The sequence below is a fragment of the Gymnogyps californianus genome, chromosome 3 (assembly GCF_018139145.2).
Source record: "Gymnogyps californianus isolate 813 chromosome 3, ASM1813914v2, whole genome shotgun sequence".
Classification (NCBI taxonomy): domain Eukaryota; kingdom Metazoa; phylum Chordata; class Aves; order Accipitriformes; family Cathartidae; genus Gymnogyps; species Gymnogyps californianus.
This window is the reverse complement of record NC_059473.1, coordinates 60,402,070-60,422,221: the sequence shown is the minus strand read 5'-3', so window position 1 is coordinate 60,422,221 and position 20,152 is coordinate 60,402,070. Positions and strand designations below refer to the sequence as shown.

The window sequence follows — 20,152 nt, the reverse complement described above, 5'->3', positions numbered from 1 at the left end:
CTTTGGCTAGTTCAGGTCAGCTGCCCTGGCTGTGCTCCCTCCCAGCTTCTTGCACACCTGCTTGCTGGCAGAGCATGGGAAACTGAAAAATCCTTGGCTTAAGATAAGTGCTACTTAGCAACAACTAAAACATCAGCGTGTTATCAACATTATTCTCACACTAAATCCAAAACACAGCACTTACCGGCTACTAAGAAGAGAGTTAGCTCTGTCCCAGCCAAAACCAGGACGAACTCTAAACCAGAGTTTCATTTCAAGCCTTCAATTCCAGTCGTGTGCATAAAAATAAATTCTTCTTAGAAACTTATAGACAGATGTAGTGAGCACCGACTCCCTTAATTTCGTACACGTAACACATTGTGCTGGGTGTTTTGAGGAATCAATCATAAATGAAAAAACAAGCACACTTTGTTGAAATACTGTCAACTTAGCAAACAGAGGAGGAGTTTGCAGGGGAATATTCCAGCTTTGAAAAGCATCCATGGGAGTGTCTGTCTACAATCTGTACTACGTGACTCCAGACATTCAGTTTTAACATATTCATATTACATCAAACCACTGAGTGGATTTGTTGGTGGTTACATCTCATTACTTCTGATTTTCAGCTACCTACAGAGAGAGGTAAATACCTGACACCTTCCAAAGGAGCTTTTCCATGTAAGCAATAGCTGTCCTGATTATCACTGGATGTCCTAGCCCAGGACGGAGGGAAGGCAGGGTCTGCCTTTGAAGCCACACATACAAGTGGTCCAGTGAAAAGTCTGGACGTCACTTTTGAGGGTATGAGATGTGGAGCAGGTCCTTGTCTCTTCAGGTGTCATTCCTGACATCCCACTCTCAGACTGGGATCTGGATTGCTGGGTTAGCACACATCTCCTCTGACCTGCAGAGAGGAGGTAGCACAAAGCAGTCTGGACAAGGCAGGACTTTTTCCACAGGTGCAGCTAGCAAGGAAACGGTGTTGCTGTAGTGGAGCACAGATGTACTTTTATGAGGAGGAATGCCCCACTTGACAAGTTGGCCTGTGAACAGACAGATACACATGGCAGTGCAGGCGCATTTTGTCAGTCATGTCTGGTGCTGTTTCCAGTAAACCAGCAGGAAAGGACGATTACAAGGAAAACTGAGGCTGGACTTAGCGCATGGCTCCAGCCCCTCACCAGTGCTCGGGGAGTCAGGAAGCTGAGGAGGATTTTGCACTGGCAGAAACTCCCAGTGGCAGATAACTCTTTGAACTGAAGAGCTTCAGGAACAACAGCCTTCGCTCTACTACCTGCTGAGATGCCCAACCAAATTTGTCAGGAAAGAAGAGACTAACATGAGTGAAAAGAAATTTATCTAAGTGCTGTAGTAGCTACCTTTCAAAATAGGGAAAGTAAGGAAATTCTGTTCTGAGAACGTTATCAAAGCACTTGCAAAGGTTATTAGGATGCTCTCAATGTCCTTCTCATGATCTTCTAGCACGGGGTGTGGGACAGCATTACTTTTCAACTGTAAACGTCCCAGGTTTTTGACGGATTGGATTGTGTAGAAGGGAATAGAATTTCACTGTCATTCACATTGCACTAGTAACCTCTCTCTTGATTCTTACAGCCTGAAATCAGCAATGTCAGCATATGGAAAACATGCTTTAATGCTCTACTGTTGCTTAGATTCATCCTTCAGCATGGCTAGGGCACAATACTTGTAAATAGATAGGAATTCCTTTCTTCTTTCTAAGCCATTCATCTCCATTTACTTGATGACTTGCCTGCTTGTTACTCAGTTTCCAAATCCTCTGTTCCTGCTTGATCTGATTCTTCTAACCGGAAGGAGATGTGACGTGAAGGCTGTTCCTCAGCAACAGGTTGGTCAGTCTCTTCCTTCTCTGCGAGCGGTTGGTCAGCAGCATCTGTCTCTCCAGCCACCTGGGGTGCTGCGTCTGTTGGCCTGGGCTCTTCAGCAGGTGCCTCTGTCTGATCAGACAGAGGTTTATGGCTGAATGCATCTAAGCGTTTTTCAACCACTGTACGAATCAAGGCTGAAACAGAGAAAGCCACCATTAAACACGGAGGAAAAAAACTATCATTTGAGATTATTTTATATATTACTGACCTATAACTTCTTAAACAGGGAAAAAAACTGAAAAAACACTAAAAATGAAAGAATACTTGAATGAGAAAAACCATCACTGCTGCTGTAGCCTAGTTCCAGCCAAATGAGCAGTTTACACTGAAAGCAGTGATTTGAAAGGGTTCACCTGGATTGTTTTGTTCATTTCCTCACAGTTGTTCCTCACTTCCGGAGCAGGTCACCCCGCCAGGAACAAGGACTAGCCAGGTTGCACACAGCATGATGTTTTTGGCAGTGGGAAATACTGGAACTATGGGAGTCATCAAAAGATTTTCTCTTTCTTACAAGCAGCTGTAAAGCACCTATTCTTTATTATTCTTGTTGCTTAGCCTTTGTAAATTTATCTAAACATTATACCCCTTCCAACGGACACAACAAAAAAAATCAACACTCACTTTGATATACATCATTTAAATATGAAAAAGAGGCCAAGAATGAAAGAAGAGAGGTTTAACACAGAAAATAGGACAATGTACAGGTACTAAAAAAAGCCTCATTGTTAATTCATGGGTTGACATCAGCAAGTAAAAGAAGGAATGGTCATCTCTGAGAGGACAAACATAACTGCCTTGCACTGAGGGTGCTTCCTTTGTAGTTCACAGCTCTTTTATTGGACAGTGATAAAATAAATCCTTTAAGTAGTGTCTTCATTCAAATAGGTTAAAAATGGATCCTTAGAGACTTTTCCTATGCTTCTGCATAAGGGGGGAAAGAAGCCATGAACTATCTCAGCTGAGACTGTGTCTGCCTCTGCAGAACTTGGAGAATGCAATTTGCAGTTCCTTTTGCAGAGATGATGTTTACTCAACAGTGGGTGATTGGGTATAAGCCAGGAAATACAGAGGGTAAATAGCAAAACAGGGGCTGCTGATATTACTTATTGGCCTGCTCCAGGTCCTCTGTGTATCTTAGAACTGGTGCAAGACTATGATATCTGGTTAAAAAATTAAACAGAAAGATTTAACTGGAAAATGATCGATGTTCTCAGTCAACCATGGCCTATGATTACCCTTCTCTTCTCCTTCCATGTAGGATGAACATATTACTCCGTAGCTCAGGGAGCTTACACAAACAAGTTAAGAGACTTTCATGGTATACACGTGGCTGTAGACAGGATGGGCTTTTCTGTTCCCACTGGCACAATCAGGCACACTACAGAGAACAGCACAGCAATGGTGGCTGTGTAACACATGAGAAATAAAAGTTTTATAGCAGAGAAAAGAATTGGTGTTCTTTAACCATTCTGCTCCTGCTAAATGTATTGCATCTCCCAGCATCAACACATCTCAAACCGTATAAAGAGAGTATAGAGAGAGGACAGTGCAGCATGACTGACACTTCTGTTATTTCAGCTGAAAATCAATTACCTAGAGGTATGTAGTAGTAGTTCTCCAACATTAAAAATGTTTCAATATAGTAAAAAAAAAAAACCCAAAAGCCATGGGTACTTGGAGTTCATGCTAAAATGACACCTTCTACCTTAACCCACAGTGACCCTGTAAATGTGATATTTGTTCTGACTGGGGAAAAAACAAGACCATAAAGCAGCCCAGATTACATTCCACAATTTGGTAACTTACAGTCAAGCATTGTCCTCCCCAAAACCTTCCTCTCTAGTGTTTCTTCCACTTCTGTCATCAGCCACGGAAGGAATTCTGTCTCAATATCTGTAAGAATTTAGCAGGAAGAAAGAAAGAAAAAATGTCTTTTTATTAAGGATCAGCGACAGGATCTTGGGGCTGGTTTTCGTTTGCTACGACCATTAAGGGATGAACATCCTTGCCAAAAGACACTTGCTTTGCAAGAGCCAGATGAAGTCTCTCAGGTGTTGTTGGGTTTCTTACCTCCTGCCTCTCTTACTGAGGTTCCTCATCGTTATGGACCCAGACCAGAGTCCTCTCAACTGCAGTGATTTTCAAAGGGGTATAGCACCCTTGAAGGGCTAGCACAGATGAGATACACAGTAATGTTCTAGTGAGATGAAAATAACTATCCTGAACAAGTCAGGAGAATAACATTTCCTGCCTTGCTTCGCAAAGACATCTGGCTTCTGGTCTGCTGGAAGCATTTGTTCCCTCTGACTAAAGAGCTCTTGCTTACCCATGTATTTCTCAAATCATGCTCTTTGTATGCCATGGTCCCAAAGCCTGCCCTGTTTGCAAAATACACTCAGTTTCTGCATTTGCCCCATGACTCATTCTGGAGAGAGTGTAACCATGCCCAAGCTGTGGTCTGTGCACCTGCGCGGGGCTTGGGGAAGTGCGGTAGCCCATAAGAAATGCTGCTGATTCTAAAAGCTTGGAAGTCACCGATGTACAACTCCGAAATTATTTTCAGGACCTAATTCTAATTGACTAATTTCTCCCTTGCTCTGATAATCATTAAAAAGGTTCAGAATGACATACAGATTTCTTTGCCTGTCCTATCAAAATACACTTACTTCAATTTGGAGCGATATCTCTCTCTCTCTGCTCTACCAATCCTAACCACTCATTTATTTCTCTCCAATTCAAAAGCAGCTCTTCTCATTGTCACACTGTCAGCTCTTGCTTATTCTTGACTACTTGTACAGATGACCAATAATGTTTGTGTTAAAAATAAGAGTTTGGAAACTATCAGTTCAGCCACAAATGTAAATGAATAAAGTCTTATGCCATTATTCTAAATAATAGGACAATAATCTATGTTTTGTGGTTGTTTTGACCTTTATATTATGCAGTTTACATATTCACAAAAAAATAATAAATACAAACCTCTTTCGATAGGGTCATAAAAAAATCCACTCTCACGAAGATTGTTGAAGACTGAGGGAATGAGATCAGCCAAGTAACGCTGAGCGAACGCCCGAGCTGCAATTTTATCTGTGGTCTCTTTCTGTTTCTGCAGCATTTGCATGTGCTGGAGTTTGCGACGTTCCTGTCAAGGCAATATTGCATGTAAAACTTTCAGGCCTTTAGCTGTTACTCCTTTGATCTAGGCTTTGAAGAATGATCACAGTGTGAGAGTCATAAATAGCAAAGATAATCAAAAGTACAGATATTTACAGTCTCTACCTGGTATTTGCGGCCTCTAACTTTCACAAAAACTCCTCATATGAAAAAGTGCTTGAAAGCAAGCTTATACTCAATCTATGGAGTACTAAAATCCACAAGGCTAGAGGGAAACACGTTCCTTTGGTATACCTTTTCTGATTTTGGCAAGTCTGTAAAATAAGGGCCTTGCAGCTGGCCAAATGAAACCCTTCTCTGATACCTTAGTATGCATTGATCGCATGACTCTTTGCTTTATTATTGCAGATCAAGCTGATTGTTGGCCTTGGAATGAGATGAAGTTGGGTCAGGATTTCCTGAACTTTTCATCTTTCCAATATTATATCCTATTTGATGTAAGAAAAGATTAAAACTCAAATTGGTCCAGGAAAACATTAAAAACCCCAATTATATAAGACTAATGAATAGTGAGTAATTAAGACTTGCCTTTTCTGTTTATTCCTGTTTGCTAGACAGTACTAATACAGCTTAATGCTTGGAGATCTTGAGAGGTATGTGTGCACATACAGTAGTGCATGCATTGGGTGTGAAAGACTAGGAGGTGTCTCTCACACTTTCAAGCACTCTTGACTATTCATTTAGCAGTTATTACAATGAAAAGGCTTGAGTAACAGCTGCACCAGGTACAGAGGAAAATGCTGTTGGGTTTTGCCTCTTGATCAGGTGTCCAAGTACACCAGGTCACTGGAGCATGACTGCTCCAAATAAATACAACAGCACGGTGCTGGTGCATGAGAGCAAATGGCCGAGTGCAGCTATATGGCACCAAAATGCTTTGAGGAATATCAAACTTGACAGTACCCTTTTGGGCACATCCAGCTTATTTCAGAGCTTGTCTTTCAGTACTGGAAATGGTTTTCTCTCTTCTGATGAGCATTCAGACAGGCCTGTTTTGCTCTCAGGAAGTCCTACCTTCTCCTCTCTGTATCGCCTGTCCTGCTCTTCCAGGCGCTGTACTTCAGCAAGCTCTGCGTTACGCAGCTCTGCGTAGGCACGCTGATGTGCCCACAGCTGGGCCAGCTCTTCTTCCTCCATGACTTCCAGCAAAGCTTGCTCAACTGTTTTCCCAATCAACACTTCCAGGATCGGCTTGACTTCAACATCAAAGTCAAACAACTGAGGATGGGAGTCAGGGAAACAGAGATAAATGTCCTTGATCACAATCACTCTTAACACCTCGGCAAGGAGAAAAGGAGGATGAACAAAGCCCTTGTGCTGAAGGCAGGGCGGAGAAGTGCAGGTGGGGGGCCAGTGTCAGCTAAGGCAGAAGCATGAATGCAGCTGGGCGCTAAGTGATGAGTGGGCTGGAGTGAGACACCAGACACCCTACCACAGCCACTGTGGGGGCTGCCAGGGAGAAGCAGAGCACTCACCTGGACCCTATCTCTGCTCACCTCTGTGTTCCCAAACCCCTTTTGGGCTGGACACCTCCTACGGGGGAGAGCATTTCTCAACATTGTAGTTCTTAGCTGAAAGCAGCAGAACCAGTGCACATGGAGAAGCACCTTCCTTAATTTTGCACTTAACCTCAAAGCAGACATTGGAGACTTTTTTTTTTTTTTGGCATATTCTGTGAGGATAAGTTCCTTTCTGTTTCTGCCTCAATTTTGCATCAGAAATGTGTTTTGTATGGGAGACATGTTTTGACAGCACTTGTGGACCTGACTTTGCTTCATACCTCTCCTTCTTCTATTTGCGTGGCCACATCTTTTCCCGTTTTGGCTGGTATGAAGAGTGGAGTGGGTGGTCTGTCCAAAAATGCATCTGTTTGACACTCTGTATCAACCTCTATTATCTGGTCACTAATCTCTTCCAAATACAGTTCTAGAAAAGAAATACACAATGAATGCTGAAAGCTGGATTCTTTTTATTTTAACTCTCAACTATTTTTGATGACTCTACAGTGTGAATTATATCCAAAGAGTGCAATAAAATGTCTTGTATAAAGTTTAAAAAAAAAAAAGACACCTCAACTTAAAACGTAGATCAGTTTGCTGCATAGGCCATCTGATGCCACGTTCTCTGTAATGTCAGGTGCACTTCTTGGAAGTGATTCCTAAAAGGGTATTTCACTTAGTAGGTTTCAAAAGTCAGAGTCTAGACCATTTCAGCCCACCTTGCAGAATAAACAATTCTTGGTAGAGTCAACAGGATAGGACAATTTCAAAACGGGATAATGATTGCCTATCTACGAAAGAGTAATACTGAAAACATACATTTTTCTCCATTGTAAGCAGCAAAACAGAACACTGGATCTGTTGGGTTTAAAGAATTATATTCTACTTCTGGCCCCATCAGAAGTGGCCTTGAGGTAACCACACATCTATAACAGCATGTGCTTGATTTGAACTATAACTCTCTGTCTCCTACTGTGGAGACAAATAGCCTGTCTCAGAAAACAAGGTCTGTGGAGTACTTGAAATTATCTGCAGTAGTCAGTGGGAAGGATACGAGACCAAGACTTCCACACTAGATAGCCTCCTCCTGCGTCCAACAGTATTTGAATGGTGAAAAGCCGCTGTGTGCATTGGAGGTGGTGTAGGAGGTTCAGTGGGGCTGGGGCAGAGGGAACGTTCAGAAACCAAAGACCATGTCTGATTAGCATGTAACACAGCTGTTTTTCCAGTTTGTAAGTCAGTCCAATCTGAAATGATTTTCAGAGGGCAGAGCAATACATTACACTCACCTCATGATTACCCCACTGCCAAATTTTGGTTTTCCTACAAATAAAATTGTTTTCCCACAAATAAAGCAGTTTCCTATTCTAAATTAGGGTGTGTCAATTTTTAATAGTAGTCTTATTCTTACATGTGACTGTACTCTGAAGCAAAATTTTTAAAAACCCTCTATTTTAAGCATATACCAAACTTCTCTGATGATTCTGGAAAAGGAAAGAATCATAGAATAGAATCATAGAATGGTTTGGGTTGGAAGGAACCTTAAAGATCATCTAGTTCCAACCCCCTGCCATGGGCAGGGACACCTTCCACTAGACCAGCTTGCTCAAAGCCCCATCCAACCTGGCCTTGAACACTTCCAGGGAGGGGGCATCCACAACCTCTCTGGGCAATCTGTTCCAGTGTCTCACCACCCTCACAGTAAAGAATTTCTTCCTAATATCTAATCTAAATCTACCCTCTTTCAGTTTAAAACTGTTACCCCTTGTCCTATCACTATACTCCCTGATAAAGAGTCCCTCCTCATCCTTCCTGTAGGCCCCCTTTAGGTACTGGAAGGCTGCTATAAGGTCTCCCTGGAGCCTTCTCTTCTCCAGGCTGAACAATCCCAACTCTCTCAGCCTGTCTTCATAGGAGAGGTGCTCCAGCCCTCTCATCATCTTCGTGGCCCTCCTCTGAGCCACTCGAGCAGGTCCATGTCCTTCTTATGTTGGGGACCCCAGCCTGAATGCAGTACTCCAGGTGGGGTCTCATGAGAGCGGAGTAGAGGGGGAGAATCACCTCCCTTGACCTGCTAGCCACACTTCTTTTGATGCAGCCAAGGGTGCGATTGGCTTTCTGGACTGCAAGCACACACTGCTGGCTCATATTCTGTTCTTCATCCACTAATACCCCCAAGTCCTTCTCCGCGGGCTGTTCTCAATCCACTCATTGCCCAGCCTGTATTTGTGCTTGGGATTGCCCCAACCCATGTGCAGGACCTTGCACTTGGCCTTGTTGAACTTCATGAAGTTCACAAGGGCCCACCTCTCAAGCCTGTCAAGGTCCCTCTGGATGGCATCCCTTTCCTCCAGCGTGTCGACTGCACTACACAGCTTGGTGTCATCAGCCAACTTGCTGAGGGTGCACTCAATCCCACTGTCCATGTTGCTGACAAAGATGTTAAACAGCACCAGTCCCAATACCAGTCCCTGAGGAATGCCACTTGTCACTGGTCTCCACTCTGACATCAAGCCATTGACTCTTTGAGTGTGACCATTCAGCCAATTCCTTATTCACCGAGTGGTCCATCCGTCAAATCCATATGTCTCCAATTTAGAGACAAGGATGTCATGCGGCACAGTGTCAAATGCTTTGCACAAGTCCAGGTAGATGACATCAGTTGCTCTTCCCTTGTCCACCAACGCTGTAACCCTGTCATAGAAGGCCACCAAATTTGTCAGGCACGATTTGTCCTTAGTGAAGCCATGTTGGCTGTCACCAATCACCTCCTTATCTTCCATAGGCCTTAGCATAGTTTCCAGGAGGATCCGTTCCATGATCTTGCCAGGCACAGAGGTGAGAATGACTGGCCTGTAGTTCCCTGGGTCTTCCTTTTTAAAAATGTTTCCCTTTTTCCAGTCAGTGGGATCTTCCCCGGACTGCCACGACTTCTCAAATAGGATGGACAGTGGCTTAGCCACTTCATCTGCCAGTTCCCTCAGGACCTGCGGATGCATCTCATCAGGTCCCATGGACTTGTGCACCTTCAGGTTCCTTGGATGATCTTGAACCTGATCTTCTCCTACAGTGGGCGGTTCTTCATTCTCCCAGTCCCTGTCTTTGCCTTCTGTGACCTGGGCGGTGTGGCTGGAGCACTTGCCAGTGAAGACTGAGGCAAAACAGTCATTAAGTACCTCAGCCTTCTCCATGTCCTGGGTAACCAGGTCTCCCGTTTCCTTCCGGAGAGGGCCCACATCTTCCCTAGTCTTGCTTTGATCACCGACGTACCTGTAGAAGCTGTTCTTGTTGCCCTTGACGTCCCTGGCCAGATTTAATTCTATCAGGGCTTTGGCTTTCCTAACCTGATCCCTGGCTGCTCGGAGAATTTCTCTGTATTCCTCCCAGGCTACCTGACCTTGCTTCCACCCTCTGTAGGCTTCCTTTTTGTGTTTGAGTTTGTCCAGGAGCTCCTTGTTCATCCATGCAGGCCTCCTGGTGTTTTTGCCTGACTTCCTCTTTGTTGGGATGCATCACTCCTGAGCTTGGAGGAGGTGATCCTTGAATATTAACCAGCTTTCTTGGGCCCCTCTTCCCTCCAGGGCTGTATCCCATGGTACTCTACCAAGCAGCTCCCTGAAGAGGCCAAAGTTTGCTCTCCTGAAGTCCAGGGTAGCAAGCTTGCTGTGCGCCCTCCTCGCTGCCCTAAGGATCTTGAACTCCACCATTTCATGGTCACTGCAGCCAAGGCTGCCCTTGAGCTTCACATTCCCCACCAGCCCCTCCTTGTTTGTGAGAACAAGGTCCAGCATAGCACCTCTCCTCGTTGGCTCCTCTATCACTCGGAGAAGGAAGTTGTCATCAACGCATTCCAGGAGCCTCCTGGATTGCTTATGTCCTGCTGTGTTGTCCCTCCAACAGATATTGGTGTGGTTGAAGTCCCCCATGAGGACCAGGGCTTGTGAATGTGAGGCTGCTCCTATCTGTCTATAGAAGGCCTCATCCGCTCGGTCTTCCTGGTCAGGTAGCCTGTAGCAGACCCCCACTATAATGTCACCTGTCCCTTCCCTCCCTTTAATCCTGACCCATAGGCTCTCGGTCAGCTCCTCATCCATCCCCAGGCGGAGCTCCATGCACTCCAGCTGGTCATTGACATAGAGGGCAACACTCCCTTCTTGTCTCCCCTGCCTGTCCTTCCTAAAGAGCCTGTATCCTTCCATTCCAACAGTCCAGTCATAGGAGCCGTCCCACCAAGTCTCTGTGATGCCAATAAGATCACAGCCCTGCAAGCGTGCGCACGTCTGTAACTCCTCTTGTTTATTCCCCATGCTACGTGCATTTGCGTAGAGACATTTAAGTTGGGCCCCCGATGAAGCTGACTTACTGGCTGCAATTCCTTTGTGCTGCTCTTCAGGTGCTCTCCTGCTGACCTGTGATCTCTCTCCAGGCTCTGGGCATCTATTGCTGGCACTGGCATCAAACTGGTAGGAGTGAGATGGATTGAGGTTCCCCTCCCCTGGCAACTTTAGTTTAAAGCCCTCTTCACCAGCTTGGCAAGCCTGTTACCAAAGATGCTCATCCCCTTCTGTGACAGATGGACCCGTCAGCCCCCAGTAGATCAGGTTTCTCAAAGTGAGTCCCATGGTCTAAGTAGCCGAGCCTCTGGCTGTGGCACCAGTTCCGTAACCATTTGTTGATTTGCCAGATTCTACTGGCCCTTTCAGACCCCTTCCCTTTGACCGTGAGGACTGAGGAGAAAACTACCTGTGCTTCGGAGTCCCTTACCGCTGCTCCCAGGCCTCTGTAGTCTTTCTTGATACTCCTCAGACTGCTCCTGGCTGTATCACTGCTGCCCACGTGAAACAACAGCAGCGGATAACAGTCAGAGGACTGTACAAGGCTTGGTAGTCTCTCGGTGACATCCATGATACAAGCCCCTGGTAAGCAGCACACCTCTCTAGAGAGTGCGTCAGGTCGGCAGATGGGTGCCTCCGTACCTCTCAGAAGAGAGTCGCCTACTGCTATCGCCCATCACCTTGTTTCAGTTGCGCTCGTTGTTATATGGGGCGCAGATCGGGCTGCCTTACTCAGCTCCAGCACCTCTCCTGATGGGACGGGTCTTTCCTCTTCAGTCTGCAGAGCGGTGAAGCGGTTCTGCAAGGGCACCTCAGGCTTCGGCGGAAGTCCCTTCCTCCTGCAGGTCCTTGCCATTGCAAGCTTCCATTCTTCTGCATTATTGGCCCCCTCCCCTCCCCTCCGTGTGTGCCGGTGGGGGAGTTTTGGGCTGTTTGGCCGTGGGCTGCGGGTCCACTGCAGACTGCGCTTGGAACCAGCTGTCTAACTCCTTCTCAGCCTCCCTGATGTTACGCAGCCTTCTCGCCGCCTCCTGCAGCTCAGCCACCTGCTGCAGGAGGTCCTCCACGTGGGCACACCTTTTGCAGGCAGGTCTTCCGCCTGTCTCTGCCCCAGGAGAATGGTCTAGGCACTTCTGCAGTCTGAGGTCTGCACTGCAGCTTCTCCCTTCAGCGGCTCCGTCTGGGTGGAGGCATCAGCCACCGCTGGGGTAGATGGTGCAGACTCCCCAGCCAGAGCTGCAGCCTTTGCTCTCAGATGAGACAAGAGTAAATGAAGAAGTCTTGACTAGTGTTCAAGAATGTACACTGAAAACTGAAAAACAGAGCATCTGGGAAAATATTACTGATTAGCCAAGTTTACTAAATACAGCTAAAAATAAGGGGTTATAATGGAAAGGATTAGAGAACCTCTGATTCTAGAATTCTATGATTCTAACCTTAGCCCTATGTGATTCTACCCAGTGCATCATCAATTTAGTAAGTGACTACAGATCAGCAAGTCTTTGTTTTCACATGAATTTTTAAAAAATTCAGCCTTTTACCTGTCTGCACATGAACGTGCTCTCTGCCTTCCACAGGCTCAGGTGTTCTTTGTTGCATTTGCTCTTTTGCACGCTTTCTAGCCAGTGCTCTTTTTCGTGCTTCCCTCTGCCTTTGAATCTCAAGGGGATTGGGTTGGGTACTCTGAGCAGGGGCAAAGAAGAAAAAAACCACAAAACAATACACTTTGTACTTGAAAATGATACTAATGTCTCTCTACAGGAAAATGAAGGTTGTCATTTGATTTTAGTGCTACAAATCTAGTATTTCAGATTTACTTTTCTGGGTCCTGACCCTAAATTTTCAGTTACCTTAAAGACTGTAGGGCATGAAACTAATAAGGTGTGCTAGCTGCCTACAGGCACATACTAATGGCATCTCACACTACGAGCAATTAGTTGTTATTTCGAAGTAGATATTGTATACAGAACTTTGCTTTCTGAGATAAAGTATATTAAAATGACATGTTCTTGCTGACAAGTGAGAGTTTCTAGGTAAAGCTTTAAGAAGGTCAAATGGACTTAAGTCCAGTTATCATATTATCAACAGAATTGTTTCTGAGATAAAAATTATAGGTTCTTTATTGCTGATGAAGCAAAAGAAACCCATACTAACTTTTAAATTCAGTACTCCGTTTATGGATTGAAAAGAACATCAGTTTTGAGCTTCGTAAAGAGAACATATGTGAAATTCACTCCGAGAAATAGCTACTGAACAACACACAGTTATTTCCACAAAGTAGCTTTTAAAAATACAGACTGCTTTAAATTCTTATGTGATCAAACTATCTATGTAGAAATATTCTCTGAAAATAAAGTATCACTAAAACATTTACTACTGTATCAGGATAAATAAAATACTTTTGCCTCCACACAAGCAGCTTTTGCATACAGCTAGACCATTTAGCTCTGCTTCTATAGTAGGATAAGCCAAAGTCTACCCCAAGACTTAATTTCCCAAGAGCTGCTATTCTGACTGATGACACCTTGCATATGATAACAGATCATGCAGTGATGACTTGTGCTCAGAATCATTACACTAAAGAAATGGGGGGGGGAATCAAGTACTTAATGGGGAAAAAAAATCAGAACTACAGAAGTTCATGTGAAACTAAGTGCTTTAAAGAAAAGCTGAAAACAGTCACATTCTAGTTTAACTGGAGAGCCTGTGACTGTGTGAAATATTTTAAGTAAAATTACAACTTCAGTAGTTAAAATTATTAATGAGGAACAGCTTTCCTGCCCTACCTATTACTTTTCAACAAAGCTGTAGCATGATCCACATAAAAAACATACCACAGGTATGACTTGAAGGGCATAAGTGTTGCCACGCACCACTCTCCTGTCATACATGAGGTTGGCGTAACGAACAGGTTCCTTTCCTCTGCAACATCAAGCACAGAGAGTTGTGGTTACAGAGCTGCAACCTATACGCTAACACCTCAAACAAGCCAGAAGGACTTTGAAAGGCCATAGCGTGCAAGTGCCCCCGCAAGTTACGGGAAGGACCTGCCGGCAGGGCGGCGGGGACTCCCCTCCCCCGGGAAGGGCGGCGAGGGAGCTGGGGTGAGGGGGAAGGCGCAGAGGGCAGGGGGGGGGCAGCGGTGCCCGTTCGGGGCGCGTAGGCCGCGGGCCCGCGGGACACCGGCACTCACGGCTCGGCGGCGTCCGGGGGCGCTCGGTACTTCGGGCGGGCGGGCAGGGCGCGGGGCCGGCTGCAGTAGCTATAGGGAACGGCGGGGGCCGCCGCCACCTCCGGCTCACGGGCGGGCAGCATGGTGGTGTCCGGCCGGGGCGCGGCGGGTCTGACCCGCAGCAGCCGGGCGGCTCGGTGAGGGAGCTGTAACGGCCGCCCGCGCCGCGGCAACCGTCTCCAGGGCAACGCGCGAGCGGGGCGGGGCGGGGCGGGGCGGGGGCAGCGCGCCGCGCAAGCGTGGGGCGGGGGGAGGCGTGGGGCGGTTGTGGCGGTTGTGGCGTTGTCGGGCGGTGGTTAGTGCCGTTCACTCTCACGCGGTTTTTGCTGCCAGGGAAGAGCTAAAGCCTGAGGGAGATTTAAGGAGGACGTGCCTGCTCTCCAGGCACTGGGGTGCTTAGCGGAAAATAATCACTTTAAATGCTAACGGGTTTGCGCTTGGTAGTGCTGCGCGGCCCCTCCTGGCCCACGTAATGAGGGAGTTTAACCGCGAGGTGTCACCGTCCTTCTTCCGGCTCTGTTCAAGCTGCGCAGGGACTGGAAGGTTTCCAGTTACGCTGACGCTGTCTTAACCCGATCTGCAGTGCCATTGGGGATGCAAAAATTGGCTGGGGGATCGCGAAAACCTGTTGGATGGCGTGCTGGTGGCTTAAGTACCGGTGTCCCCAAAGGCAGCCCAAACAGCTGCACTCCTAATTTTGTTTTTTTCCACACAAGTAGGGGATTTGGATACCGTAAAGGTGTCGTATGATGGGAGCTAGGAGAGTGAGGTGGGCCCTCAGTATGCCATCCCATCCATAGTGAAATGCACTCTCTGTCATGCCAAATCATGACGACATGTTTTCAGATTCTGTGAAAAATTTCCATTAAGAGAAACAAAAGCAATTAAGGGTTCCTGATGTAGTGACAGCTCTTTTTTTAACCTATATGGGTAGTGATATGCCTTGATTACTTTGGGAAGACTGAGTATATAAAATAATCTGTGCCCTTCATTTCTGAAATCTTTGGTGCAAATGTAATTCATGGGTGAAATACTATTTATTTCAGCTCAGTTATGCTGCTATGGCAGATGACTGTGCTCCATGACAGCCCTGTGTAGACAGCCACAGACGAGAACTGCAAGTAGCAGAGAGCGCTTCATAAGAGGCCTGCAAGGCACAGGGGAAGCTGTATAGCAAGAGAAACTTTTAGAAAAAGAAAAAAACCCCACCCCAAGCCAAAAAAAAACCCCACCAAAAAGCAAGGCCAAGTGTGGGAGACAAGGGAAAAGAGAAAGGAATGGTTTTGTAATTAATTAACAGGCAGCTTGCAGAGTCAATACAGGAATGGGAGTTGTGTTGACTACACAGTTACCAGCTGGGTGATGGGACAAGAGGCTATGGGGCTGCAGGAGCACAGTGCAAGTGTCACTGCGGTGGGAGGGGAGAGCAGTCCTTCAATATTTGCTTGTGTCTGGGCAAGCAACGTTAATGAATGAGCAGCTCGGTCCAGCCAAGCCAGCGCACTATGGCCCTTAAATTTGACCAGAACCAATACAACCCTTTGGTTTTGGGGACCTGATGCATATTTTCTGAAAATTTGAGTTTGGCTATACAGCTATTTCTGCTTTTAGACTGGGAACTTGAAATCTGGGTAGATATTTCCAGGCTGTTAGGGACATGGTGTTTTCTGTTCACATGAAAAACAGGTGCAGCATAGCCCTCAAAAACGTCAGTCTGTGCATGTCTGGTAAGGAACTGAATGTGCTTGCTGAACAACCCTAGAAATCTGGCTGGAATGGACTGGGTAGGGAGACGACGAGAAGAGGGCCTGTAACCACCAGAGCAAGGATTCCTGAGGAGCTGCCTGTTACACACCCGTTGCCCACAAATCTTGTGAAGATGAAGGTGTTGCATCACAGGTTAATTCTGTTAAGCTGGCCCCGGGCTGGTGTCTCACCTGTTGGGTGAATTTCTCATTCATCTAATATGTGCACTGATTGAATGGCAGTGACTCTCCTACTTACCTCTGTGAAACACTGCTAACTCCTAAGTTACTAGTTTAGTGCAAAAGCGTTACAAGTACTGTGTGGGAGAGGCGAAAGTCTCTGACTTTGAGGGTTAGCAGCGCTTTATAAGTGACAAAGCCATGCCCGGGAAAAACCTCAGCTCTTCTCCCTTGCCCCCCTTTATGTTGTTTTTTGCTAAAAATACCCCCTGAGTTCTGGAACATTTCATGTCATCACAAGGCTGACTGCAGCAGGAGCCAAAAACACATTGATTGTGATCAGATGGCTAGGCTGCCGTTAGTACCCGTAGCTGCACTCCAGATCTTAGACACAGTGGCTGTTTCACATATTCTTTGGAGGATTGTCTGGGACCTGCACAGATCCCGGCGCAGGAGGTACTGCCTGGGAAGTGGGCCTGCCTAGCAAGGAATGAATCAGCCCATCTCCCATATGGCAGCTAAGAAAGGTCTTTTGAGGTGCCTTCAGCTGACTTGAAAGCTACAGAGCAAGGGCTTTGTCTCCTTCCAGGTTTGTTGTGAGTCTGTTAAAATGCCTTGAAGCCACAGACAGACTAATTTTTTTTTGTTTTCATGAGAATTTCCTGGCATTTTACCATGCCTTATGGCATGCCCCTTGGCTTTCTGGATGAAAAATGAGTTTATTCACAGCAAAGCAAATGTGAAGGTGTCAGCATCTAGTAACAAAAGATGTGCATCCACTATTTCCTCCAGCACCTGGGATGCATTCTGTAACTACTGAATGACATCTTGAAATACAATATAAGGGGTCCACAGTGCTGAGACTGGGTCTTCCTGGGGCCCTAGCTTGGATGTGGCTAGCTTGGGAGACCTTGTGCCACAGTGCATTGCATAATATGATGCTGAGCAGACTGGCTGTGTCCAGTTTCTGCTATCTTAACTTTCTGCAGCATTGCATACTTAAGGAAGGAGGTTTACGGAGGCATTTTGGATATAGACAATGCTTAATTATCAAGGAAGGACGTGGAGGGGCATATTGCCTTCCCAGAGCATTGCCTTCTGCCTGGAGAGGACCATGGCTGCTTTTAAAATTACAGGAACACTTCCCTGATGTAACGCTTACCTGAAATATGGGTTAGATTTGGTTCTCCATGGTCCTGAGATAGAATTCAAAGCTGCAGTTCTTACCCCTCTGGGCCTGCAGATAAAGGGATGGAGCTCCCAGTCTTGGTAGTAACTCTACTTGAGGCCAAAATGCCATTGCCTTCGAGTAGACATCACAGAATCACAGAGCAATCTGGGTTGAAAGGGACTCTGGAGGTCTCTAGTGTAACCCCCTTGCCTAAGCAGAGACAAATTCAAAGATAGATTGGATCGGTCAGGGCTTTCTCCTGCCAGGTTTTGAAGATCTCCAGGGATGGAGATGCTTGGAGTAGACTTGAAAATCCCAGAAAGCATCATGCTGCTGCTAATCAGTGCCCTGAGATGTCTGACAGAAATACAAAAAACACAGTACAAACATGGAGAGCCATCAGTGTGACTGCGAAGATGAAAGAATCGCAGAGCCCAAATGAGGTGCATATGTACTATTTGCCCCAATGCTGTTGGAGAACAATTAATAGAAGTGCACTGAAACCTGCTTTTAACTTGCTGCAGTGATGTGATCAAAGAGAATCAGCAGTACTGCACCAGTATTGTATCACTGGGGTCTGCCAGCCCGCAGATGGTGTCTCTGCTGCTGTTTGTAGGCACTAGGTTCAATGCATCCTTGATACACAGACACTGCCTACATATAGGCCTGGTCCTAATGGTGAGATACTTAGTTTTAAAAAATATGTGCCAGCCTGAGAGTTTTGACAGATGAGAGACACTGAAGGAAAAATAAATAAATACTTGAGCTAAACTTGAGTCCCTATGGTGTCATCAATATTTTTTGAAGTAGGGTTGTTAATCTTGATATGTAATTGTGAATAGAAAAAAATGCAGATCCTATCGTTCATGTCTTCAAACAAAAATTATTAAACTTCCTTTTCTGTGTAGCAGCACAGCTTCCTCTTGACCCCAGCCCTGAGCTCCTGGGATTGGGCAGGACTGGGAAATTCCAGTTCTGGAGGCCTTAATTTCTCCAACACTAGTCAAAAACCAGATTTTATTATTCATGATTTCCAGCCAAAATTAATAATCCTGCTGCCCCCTACCACTTCACCTCTGACCCTTGGCACCATTTTCCCTGGGTTCCCTTCCCTCCGTGTCTCCCACAAGCTTTGTTTTTCAGTGTGACAAGCCTGCTCTCAGGGCTTGCATTCTTGCCCTGCACCACCATGGGACTTCAGAGCCAGCGACTGGAAAGAATTATGGAGGGGTGAGAAAGCACCTTAGAGGGTGGAGCAGTGCACACTTAATTTTAAACTATCATTCATTAAACTGCTAATTGGAAAATCAATTGTTGGTGACCTTCCTATTTAAGCTCAAATAGACTGTGTGCTGCTAATCCCTCTCCAGCCCCTTCTTACCTATCCCTTCCTTGAACAGGGCTCTCCCAGTGTCTTCCTTTTGCCCCAGGAAGCTCTGCCTTATTTTCCATCTCCCCATATTGAGGGCAGTTGTTCAACTGCACTAAACTTGCAGAGTGAGAAACAAGACTGATCTGCTTCTGTTGCCCCTTCACTGTAGCCTCTGTGTTTGTCCATCTTGAAATAAATTGCCCTTCGTCACATCTCTGGGAGGCAGAGCAGTATCATCTGTGCTGTATTGGAGTTAAACTGTACAGTCCAAGAACTGAACTGGGCAGGAAGCATGTGGAAAAAGCAGACCATGATGTTGAATAACCTAACTACAAGTCTCCAGTCCTTATCTCAAGACCATCCTCCCTGATCACCTATGGAGAACTAGTGACTACTCTGCTCTTTCACACACCCAAAGACTTCTCAAATGCCATGTCCTCTGCTGTCTGTAGCTCATAAGATGAGTGTGCATCTGTATATTTTATCATGTAACGTTATGTGCTTCTCGGAATACAGCGCTCTGCGAAGTTCTTGAATGATACTGTGGTTACTTTCTCACCTCGTGTCCAGTTGTGCTAAAGAAAACTTGGTGAATCGCAGGCAACGCCATGCAGCTGCACTTGCTGTGTAAAATCACAGCTTTATGATGGAGAGACAGAATTCACACCTGGAGGAGTAGGGGGGAAGGTGAGTGAAAAAACCTTTTCCTCAGTGCACGGAGGAAGTAGACAGGGCTATGCCCTATATATGATGAGGTTGAATTGCATGGCCCAAGACTGTGCAGCAAGCATGTGGACAAGCAGACCAATCTCTGATCTTTATCATAAAAGCATCTTCTCTGATCAGCTGTCTTGGAATCTGCTTGGGTTTGGCCTTAACATTTTAAAAAAATACAGTTTTATAATTTTCAGCTTGGCCTGTGTGATACTGAAGGTGCAGGGTTTGAATTTGGACTGTAGCATCTGTCAAGGAAGTTGGTGAGAGGTTTGTGGGTTGTAGGAAGGAAGAGTTTCAAGCAGCCGTTGGATCAGTTCTGTAAATAGCTGATTGGCTAAAGAGCATGTTTTGTTTAGATAGTGTGAAACCTTTCATAGAAACCTTTTCATATTATTACCCAGCAGAGGAAGCAGAGCTCAACGGAGTCAACCCCATTTGGGATTTGTGAACCGTTGTTCAGACTTATGTGCTGGCACCTCAGGTTAGAAAGAAAATAATCTGTGGTTCCTCTCCCCTTGTAGAAGAACATGAAGAATTTGGAATGGGCTTTGGTCAGAAGTGAGATTTAAATTGGTATATTTATCACAGCAAATGGAAAAGACTGATTTAAACCAATAAAAGTGATGCATTCTATAGAAAAAAAAAGGATTAGATAATTAGCATTTCTGAGTAACAGAGAAGCAGAAAAAACAACTGTTCACCCAACATCCACGGAGACTTGCAGTTGGCTATGTAAATGAAAGTCAGCTGTCCATAGCAGGATTATATCACTTCTCCAACAGTGGCTGCCCTTTTCCCATGGATTTTTCTCTCTACTATTGTCAGACTTTTTATTTTAAAAG

The 20,152-nt window shown here is 45.7% G+C and overlaps 1 protein-coding gene across 1 annotated transcript; it reads right to left on the bottom strand.

Moving 5' to 3' along the window:
* Nucleotides 1-1,756: 1,756 nt before the first annotated feature.
* RSPH3 (radial spoke head 3) lies at nt 1,757-14,208 on the bottom strand. Its single transcript, XM_050894555.1, has 9 exons — nt 14,087-14,208; nt 13,731-13,815; nt 12,852-12,862; nt 12,435-12,571; nt 6,841-6,986; nt 6,075-6,278; nt 4,866-5,028; nt 3,693-3,779; nt 1,757-2,020 (listed from the first exon to the last, which is right to left on the bottom strand). Exons 1-9 carry the CDS (start codon nt 14,206-14,208, stop codon nt 1,758-1,760), a joined length of 1,218 nt encoding a protein of 405 aa, XP_050750512.1. The 3' UTR covers nt 1,757.
* Nucleotides 14,209-20,152: the final 5,944 nt, after the last annotated feature.

What these genes read in the sequence shown, in the direction of transcription:
- RSPH3 (XM_050894555.1), bottom strand. Translation starts at nt 14,208, where the DNA reads ATGCTGCCCGCCCGTGAGCCGGAGGTGGCGGCGGCCCCCGCCGTTCCC. An exon ending in GCACGTTCATGTGCAGACAG is followed by an intron (nt 6,987 to 12,434) that starts GTAAAAGGCTGA and finishes TTTCTTTTCTAG; the next exon opens with AACTGTATTTGGAAGAGATT. An exon ending in TTATGACCCTATCGAAAGAG is followed by an intron (nt 3,780 to 4,865) that starts GTTTGTATTTAT and finishes AAATTCTTACAG; the next exon opens with ATATTGAGACAGAATTCCTT.